Raw genomic sequence first — 9656 nt, forward strand, 5'->3', positions numbered from 1 at the left:
AAATGATCTTATCTTTTTGTAAAGGTACCATTTCCTTTCAGTTGACATACCCTTTGGTGGTAATATATGAGGTAGTTTATCTTTCATTATTTGAGCGTCCTCCTTCAGCAAATTGAATTGTGTTACTGGGCCATCTACAGCTTGTCTGGCTGCAACTACACCAGGTGAGGTCACATTTACAACAAAGTGTTAAAAGCCTTTGATGCCTTTTATTTTCTTGAATAATGTAGCAAAGTAACTAGACCAGTCAAGTGTTTCTACAATGAGTTCACCATTGCTACTTCCTATTGGGTGGACTTTGTTCACAGCAGATGACTGTTCTACAACTTGAATGAAGTCATCCAATGAGTGCACCACTGCTTTACGGAATTTTTGCTTTAATAGTCCGAAGCACCATTCTTGAGAAAATTTTGTGTCCAACTGGCAGAAAGGATATTGAAATAGACACATTGAGTCCTGTCATGACTCTCCATAAGAGGTACTAAAATAAAGAATTACATTTAAAATGTTCATTATTGTGCATGTGTTATACTTACTTGAATAACTGTATTATTTTTATTTTGCCCTGTGCAGTTGTCAGCATTGAAATGGATATTGACTGAGTTGAGGCCATGATTCTTCAAATAAATATGTACCATGCTTATGACAGGATTTGCCCCTTTACCAGTGTCCAATGATTCATCGATCAAGAAATTAACCTGCTGAGGGATAGCTTCACAGCACACACCAAATATTCCACATTTCCTGGGAGTAAAAAAATAAATTGGACCTGCTTGTAGTGGACTTGAAGGATAGTGAACCTTTAAAAAAGTAAGTAAAAGTAACACTTTAATAATTATCATAAAATGTTACCTGTTGAGCATACTTGAAGCTATAATGTGCTACAATATTTAACATAGCAAGTGGCCTTGTTAGTGGGGGATTTTAATTGTTCACTGCATCAGTATACAGCCCTTTTAACAATAATTGTGCCTCTTTTAATACATCCTTATAGTACTCCCTTTCCTTTTCAACAAGACTTCTGTGATCTAGTGCTTTTTGCATTGCCTGAAAATTCTAAATAATACTTGTGTTATTACAATACTGACTTACCTCAATTATCCTTTCATCTGATGGCATGTTAGCACTTCTAATAATCAGTCCACTTATCTCTTTACAAGTGGCACACAAGTCAGACATAGGCTTCATTTTTTCAATATAAGGCAGCCACAACATGTTGAATGTTGTTTTAGCACATGCTTTGACATGAAGCCCTTCACATAATTCCGCATACTCTAAGTATACCTGCCCTTTAGATGTACTGCATGGTAAGAACTTCTTATTCTCATAACTTTTCATTCCAGGTATTCTTCCAGGAAGACTGATTCCATGGACATCAGCGTAATTTCTGATGAAAGCAACAACCCGGAGAATATCATCATAAGTCAACGCATGGTTTGGTGTCTTTCCAGCATTTCCGTGAACTCTAATAAAGTTAAGTACATAACATTTAATTTGTAAGTCTCATACCTTGGTATTAATCCATTCATTCTGTAGTTTTTCCTAATTTCCTCAAACCTGCTTTTGCCACATGCATGTAGCTTCAGAAATGTTTCTCTACATATCTAGTTGAAAAACAATTAATTTTGTGTTGTGTCACTCATAGTTACAAACCTTATGACCTTGATGCATGAACGTAAAAAATTGCCTCTTTCTCTCTTTCTGTCTCCTGTGGTTGCCAGTCGACAATCCCCCCATGGTAGATGTTGCTGCCATTTGACTCATAATAGCAATTTCTTGAACAGGCTTTGCCATGGCTTGTATGTCACATCTATATGTTTTTATGTAAGAGTGACTGAACAGTGCATAGCAATTATCTGAGCAACCACATCCATGTTCAAAGAACTTTGATAATTCTTCTTCCTCCTGTAGGTCTTCCTTCCTCATGTCATCACAAGAGTGAGTAGTTGAAGTAGCTGGAGCATCAGGCATCGCTGATTCTAAATCAAGATCTGATACTTGTAGCTCCACAGCCACCTCAGGATCAAACAGTGATATATTAATATCTTCATCGCAATCTTTTGTCTCTTTCTCTTCTTTCCCTTCCTCTACCTCTTCTTCCATATCTTCTACTGCTTCATAATCTGTCTCTATCAATTAACAAATACACTGTATGACTAAGTTTAATATAATAATATTGTGCATTTATACAGGTGATGGAATGTCATTGTTGTGATTGCTAACCGCTATTCACAGTTAGTATGTAAATAGTGTTATGAATAAGCTTACCACTAGTTTCATCACAAAAGTAGTCCCCAAGAACTGAAGCAATGTAGTCACTGTCTCGAGGACCTATTTCTTCATTTAACAAGCGAGCAATGTCCCTTTCTGTAGCCGTAGTTTTAAAAGTAGTCTTCGTCTTTGTTATACTTTAAATAGTTGCTATAGAGACTCCATGGTTACCTAATGATGCATTAAAGCCCTCCATTTTTATTCAGTGGTCGCTCCGTGTAACATTCTCCGTGCACAATCATGGTAAAAATGTCGAAGGGCTTATAACTCAGCAAAGAAGGCTTCGCTACCCCTGATTTTGGTATCAAATGCAAGGATTTTGTTTATATAACATGTTTATGTGATAAAATGAATTTCGCCCAGGTAAAGATATTTCGTGATTATGAGCCCATAGCTGAAAATGATAATTCCCGCAGATAGCCTTGTTTTCTCATATTGAATCACATATGACTTATCTTTACCGCAAAATAAAGTATGCTGGTGGTCATCTTCACTAAAAAGGATACCTCTACCAAAATTATGTTCCATCACATGAATTTCATAGTGTTCAATACCCTTTGCCTTTTTGCCATCTCTTCCAGCCCTTCCAACTGTTAGAGTAATTCCTCCCAGGTAGGTGAGCAACCAAGTTTAACAACCAAGTCAATATTAGGAATATCTATACCCATTCTAAGTGCAGAAGTGCGCACCATTAGCTATAAATGTACATAAATATGTTATCATACACAGAATTAATGCTTGATACACTTGCTTGTATGTCAGAGTCATCAAAACACCAATATTAAATTATCTTAAATTTGTCGTAGCTAGATAAATTTTTGCCATTGTAGCTACTACTATTTATTCCTTTTTCTTTTAAAGCAATTGCCAATGGAGCAACATCTCTAACAAAGTTAGTATACACAATGGAGCAATTGTTACCAACTACTTCAGCAAGATAGTCAGCAATAGATGTGTAGTAGTCTGTAGTACATGTGGAAATGACATGGCATAATATAAAATGTAGCTGCTTCAGCCTGCTTGAGTATTGGCTGGGACTAACCTTTCTTTGGCAATTTCTTTAACTCTTAAGCATGGAGTGAAACATTTCTCTTCTTTACCTTTGAAGTTTTGAGTATTGATTTTATCATCATGGACATAATCTGTTCCTTAACTTTTGAAGCGGCAGTTGCTGTTAATGCCATTAATGGTATACCAGGAAAATGAGACTATTCAGTTCTAATACAACAATAAGTTAAAATTAAAAACTTTCACTTTTTGTGGCTATAATATAATTATTGTATGGATGATTTTTGAACAAAGTTTTTGGCAGCTTTTTTGCAAAAAGCACTTCCAAGATCTTACAGTGGCATTTTTTTGCCCATATAGTGTATGGTATTTACTCGTGTGTCCATGTAAGTGTGTGTGTGTGGAGTAAATCTTGTTATAATTATCATGGCCTCTAATTGAAATTTTGCTAATCTTTATTTGGTGGAATAATTATGATATGGGCCTCCACAAAATTAATTCCACATGAAATAAACCAGCTATAGGGTAATAGCTAATGAAGTGACTGCATAGCATACCTGAATGATTTCCAACAATTTATGAGATAAGCTTCATCTACTGCAATGGGACTTATTTCTTTGTTTCTGGCCATTGATAGAAAGGTTTGTCATGGTTGCTGTTGCTTGTCATAGAAAGATTCTAAACAAGAGTGTATTACTGCAGGTTATTTAATATGTTGTACTTTTGACCAGAACCAAGGAACGCTTTTCCATCTTATGTACTTGATCACACATGAGACTTATTGTCGGTGAAATAACAATGGCCAACTTTCCAGTAAGTAATGGTGGAATAACATAGCACATTGATTTTCCTGTGCCAGTTGGTTGAACTATAAAGCTGCCTTTCCCTTTGACGGCACTTGTAGTTGCATTCATCTGCCATTCATGAATACTTGAGAGCTTGAAATGTTTAGCTACTGAGCCTTGAATAACTAAATGATTGTGATCAAAATTTGGGTTGATTCTAAACGAAAATTTCATTTTAAAATCACTAAATTCAATGAATATAATTAGGCAACTTCAATTAAATTCCTTGTTCTTGCTTTCATAGGCAGGTCCCAAGCGGGCGGGCGGGCAGGTTAATTAATATTGATTTTTGATTATTGTTTAAATTAATTTTTTTCTCATTGTTTGATCATTACAAAGAGTTTAAACAAAAAGATCAATAATTTGCCATTATAAGCAATAGTAATAAGGAAAAAAAAGATGAAAAAACTAGAATAGGACAAAAGAGTACAATAATAATTTGATGACCTTTACCAAGAGTATACTTTGGCTTACAAAATATTTCACAAAAAAATTTACGTCCTGCCTTTACAATTATAGCTGGCTTATGACTACAATTATCACACATTGGATACTCATTTTCCTTTGTAAACGGTTGTTCTGTGGCACAATAAACACAAATAGGAGTGTTCTTTGCTGAGTAATACAACCGTTCTATTGGGTCATTGCAATCATGGTCTCGTATTTTGACATCCTTATATGTTTCAGGTAACTCTAGGTCACTCAATGCAGCACCACAGGAATAATCACTCTAATTGAGGATTAACTGTAAATTCATACGATCAGCAGAAGACATCTTATAGCGAGAAAATACTAGTCTCCACATATTGCATTCACTACACTGTACCATTAAATTAGAATTCTTAACATGCTGTCTAGTCGCATAAAAATGAAGCTTACGTTTCTTCTTTATTTGCTTTGGACTTTTAAAAGTAGGACAATGTTCTTCAGTAGTGACCATATTAAATGCCACAGAGAATGGATAATAATGGTCGTCATCCATTGGAGTAGGGTGAGGAATATGCTTTAAATTATTAAAAGTTGCTTGTGGCAAACGTGGTGGCTTACAAATAGTACATTCCAAGTTTCCACATTTGAGTATATCAAAGATATAATGGCTACCTTGACAGCAGTGCCTCAGGAAATCACATATACTTGGATGCTGGTTAATGGTCTCCTTCCGAAATATGGATCCTTTCTCTATTGTAGAATCCAATGCAATAAGGCAAATCCAGAATTCACTTATTTCTTTCTCAGATGCTGACTCATAAACTTGAAAAGCTTCGTCATGAAGTATTAAACGTGTAAATATTGAATGTAGAGTACTTTTGAGAGGTGACAAAGATTGTTTGACATCTTCCTTCCTCTGAAATAAACGCCGTCTTAAATCAGTGAGACTACTACATTTAGACACTTCCTTTTCAAATTCATCTGACATTTTAAACCTTGCCAATTCTACACATTGTAGTCCCAAATTGATTATGGACATAATTCTCTCAACGGAGTTGCACCACGAGTGATAAGGTGCAGTGCGCCCTACGCAAAGGTATTCTAGATCTAGATTTAAAAAAAGAGCAATGAGAGACAGCTGTACATATAAGTAAGTTACACGATGATCTGGACCCCCATCAGAATACACGAACAAAACTGGTTTATCTAATGATACTTGCTTCAATACAGAAAACAACTCGGTATGGTGCCTGAATGGTGAAGATGGTTCAAATATTAAGTCTTTTACACCAACATATACGGAGCCTACAATACAAAGATAAAAATGAATGATGAAACAAAACGCCATTGGTAGCCTAGACAAAAACTAAAAGAAACAATGTTATGTACTACTAAAATAATTTGAATTAATACTATGTTCTATGTAATGCATGCATATCAAAGAATATACATTTAAGTATTCTTTCCTAGCCATTGTTGATAAAATATGTATTTTTTGAAATGTCAAAAAATTGAAATCAGCCCAACTTACAGGTCATAAATATTTTAATGACTTACTGACTAAAATACATGCCGTGATTGTATTGTTTTGTCCACTAATAAGACCTTAATTTACACTCTGATCCCTCCCGTGCACAAAACAATTATAGGAAATTATAAAACTCAAAAACAATGCAAAAGCCATGTCATACCTGAATACCACGAATCTGATATCTGCTCAGGAATATTCAAAATGAAAACAACAGATGGCACCAACGAAAACTTGGTAAAATCATGGTCGCCAACACTTAGCACTTCATCACTTCTAACAATTACTCTTTTTCCTTGCTCAGCAGCTGCTACTGGGTAATTAGGTTCTCCAACTTTAACCTTATATTTGTCGTCAAGACTAACAAATGCACAAACATCCCGCAGAGTTATAGAGTATTCTTTCATATATCTGTAGCATGCTGCAGCATAGTGTTGCTCAGGATTCCACTGACGTTGCTGTACCATGATTTACTTTAAATTTGCCCGTATAATAAGGTGAGCTTCTAGCTCCTGCAGTCTTGGGTCAAAACTGTAAGCGCAACCACTCCAATGATGGTTTGGGGGTGTTCTCTGGACAAAAAGATTTTACTTGATCACGAAAATCCCAAAGAGAGATAGCTCTAGCAAGGTGGGTAATCTGTCCAATACGACGATCATCAACTGCAACTGACACATTTTCATTAAGAAACTGTTCACAGTAATCCCTAAAAACATTAAATTGACTCTCTTTACTTCCATTATGGCAACGAAGATCTGTTAGAATATCAGGATCCTCCATGTCAACTAGCTCTTGGATTCTCTTGTCTAGTTCTGCTTCCTCAGTAGTGGAAGAGGCAGAGTTATCACCTGTCAAAATTGTAAAGGAAATAAAATACATATTGTTCACATGTACTTACTACTGTATGAAATTGAATTTGGCAGTTTAACTTTGGGAACAACTTACATTTAATATCATTAATATTAAACAACTTACAATATGCACTTGATTAATAACCAACAAATTTAGAAAATTGTCAAAAAATAATAGTAAATATATACACATTGATATCATTTATAATCGCATAATACACTTTACATCAGGCATAAAAGCAATATATCTAAGCAATGCATTAATTTAAAGTGTAGCTATTCCTCTAATGTAAAATATAGTTAAAAACTCAACAGTCAATTCTTTATAAAAGTATCGCAATATATGAGTCTTTACATTGGGAGAAATCCGACCAAACTTGTCGTACATAGCTCTTCTCATGGCTCTTGAGTGAAAAACAGGCAGTCCTGGTTTAATTCTTTCGACTACAGATTTACTACGCTCAAAATAAACATTTCAATCAATACCTGATTCTTGAGGAAGTCGCCACAGAAACTGAAAATTACAGATGCCTCCACCAGGGTTATAGATAAGAAGCATGGACAGTGAAGACAAGCCAGATGAAATCATAAAGTTTAAAAATCAATTCTTTCTTAATGAGTTCAGAGGCATAAGATGAGTAATCTATAAATACTGATAAACTGCAAGGCTCTTAAGTAACTCATCAATAGGCTGAAGTGAAGTAGCAACTTCTTCCGTTGGTTCAATCAATTTCATATGCATATGTTCTGGTAGATCTCTCACAGGAGTTGGAGACCTATGGTTAGCTTTGATCTTTTTATTTTTATGAATTAAATAGTCAGGATATGAAGCAAGACTCTCTACAAAATCACTGAATTGCTGCTTGATGTCACTCCAGCAATTCCTAATAACACTCAAGAAGTATTGCTAAAAGATCAATTGCAAACATATGTAGCTGGTCAGACGATAAATTTCAGGTCAACCTCTTCCGATGCTTTGATACATTGTATCCAATAAAACAATTGAATGAAGTAGAAATACGTTTATTTATTATTTCAAATATATGGTAATGGCCATCAAGGTACCAGAATATGTCTCGTAAGTTTGCCACTAATTTCTTACCTAAATGCATCTCTTCCTGAAGTAGCCCAACAGACGATCCAATAAAAAAATGTACTATTCAAATATATAATGCATCTTTTCTGTTCCTTTCTAGAATGGGAGAAATAAATGTCAAGTCTTCCTGAATAGTAACATCCTGAGTGGCACGAATATTTGGTATGTTGACTTTAAATTGAAGTTATTTTCCATGAGATGGTACAATGGCAATAAGAGGTAAATTAGTATCAACATGAACAAGTGAATGCATCTCATGGCCGAATCTTGCTGAATGTAAAGTACAGTCCTCATTGTCTAGCCAAGGTTTAACTGCAACCAAGAAAAAATCAAGAACGGAATAGGATTCATTAAACTGAATAATAGTCCATGGCAAAAGGACCACATTACTGTCAGTACTGATGACACTAGTTGTAACAAAATGAAGGTGCATAGAGACTTGTGTCATAGCAGTGGTAAAACTAAGAAAACATTAACAACTAAAAAAGAATATCACAACTAACCAGAGACAATACTTTAAATCTGAAATAAATAAGATAGCAAGAGCAAAGACTATAATGAAAAAAAACAGCATTGACTAACAGGGTCTTTTTATTTAATTTAAACTTACCAAGATACCAGAAACAGAATTGACTATCAGGAAATTTCATACAGATGCTATGAAAACTAGAAATAAGCAAATAAATAATACTCACAAACCATGAAATATTATAAAGAGGGAAAATGTCATAGCTCACTGCAATGTTATTTTTGAGTTGCATACACTGCTAACAGAAAGTATATTAATATGCCAGTCACAGTTTGTATAATTCTGAAGAAAAATGAGAAACAGAATATACAAAAGGAATGAAGATACTCACCACAAGTAATGTCTAGTTCTCTCCTAGTCGTAACTAACAATAAGGAATCAAGGGGATTGGAGAGGACAGAAAGAGGAAGGAGTAGAGAGAGGTGCAAGTACCTGAGAAAAGACAATCCATATTAGAGACTATAGTTATAAACTAGGACAGTACATGCAGTAGGAATATTAAAAAATGTAAATACAAACCATTTACTTACCAATTTTTCAAATATCAGGAGACAATTTATACAGTGCAGAGACAAACAATTTACAATAAGTTAGTGGGACTACAAGTGAAATGCACCGACAAAATACCAGGAGAGAAAGCACTGGAAAACTTAATATCTGCACGAAAGAGAGAGAGGGCTACATAGGTAAAAGCTTGAAGGACAGAGCCAGTCCCCATCCACAACTCAAAACACCAGTAATTAAGTTGCAATAATATATGCACTACATAATATAACTACATGTATATAGCACGCAGCTGTGGTGAATAGCAGGCTAGGCATGCAGTCCAGCCTTGATGACCAGAACTGAGGTTTTAGTAACAACAAGCTCTCACCTCCCTGACTGCCGGCCTAAAAAGCTATTGCTACCACCAATATGGTTTGTACAATACATGCACATGTGTGCTAATAATAGGTAGTACTGTAGACAATGGCATCATGTAATGTAAACTGAGGCATGGCTTGATGTAAACTGAATATAAGTATCCTTTGATTGGGAAACAAAATGCTGGTTTATGATGCCAGGCCAATGTACACAAGTAAATAAAAAACATTTAAAA

General features: G+C 35.1%; 1 protein-coding gene and 1 long non-coding RNA gene across 2 annotated transcripts; one reads left to right on the plus strand and one right to left on the minus strand.

Moving 5' to 3' along the window:
• Nucleotides 1-443: 443 nt before the first annotated feature.
• LOC109593785 (uncharacterized) lies at nucleotides 444-628 on the plus strand. The gene is made up of 2 exons (XR_002191146.1): nucleotides 444-478; nucleotides 574-628. It is a non-coding gene; the product is annotated as an uncharacterized LOC109593785 (long non-coding RNA).
• Nucleotides 629-8150: 7522 nt separating this feature from the next.
• On the minus strand, nucleotides 8151-8690 carry LOC109593786 (uncharacterized). The gene is made up of 3 exons (XM_020008887.1): nucleotides 8639-8690; nucleotides 8532-8580; nucleotides 8151-8489 (listed from the first exon to the last, which is right to left on the minus strand). Exons 1-3 carry the CDS (start codon nucleotides 8676-8678, stop codon nucleotides 8213-8215), a joined length of 366 nt encoding a protein of 121 aa, XP_019864446.1. The 5' UTR covers nucleotides 8679-8690; the 3' UTR covers nucleotides 8151-8212.
• Nucleotides 8691-9656: the final 966 nt, after the last annotated feature.

Source organism: Amphimedon queenslandica, unplaced genomic scaffold (genome assembly GCF_000090795.2).
Source record: "Amphimedon queenslandica unplaced genomic scaffold, v1.1 AMPQUscaffold_13505, whole genome shotgun sequence".
NCBI classification, from domain to species: domain Eukaryota; kingdom Metazoa; phylum Porifera; class Demospongiae; order Haplosclerida; family Niphatidae; genus Amphimedon; species Amphimedon queenslandica.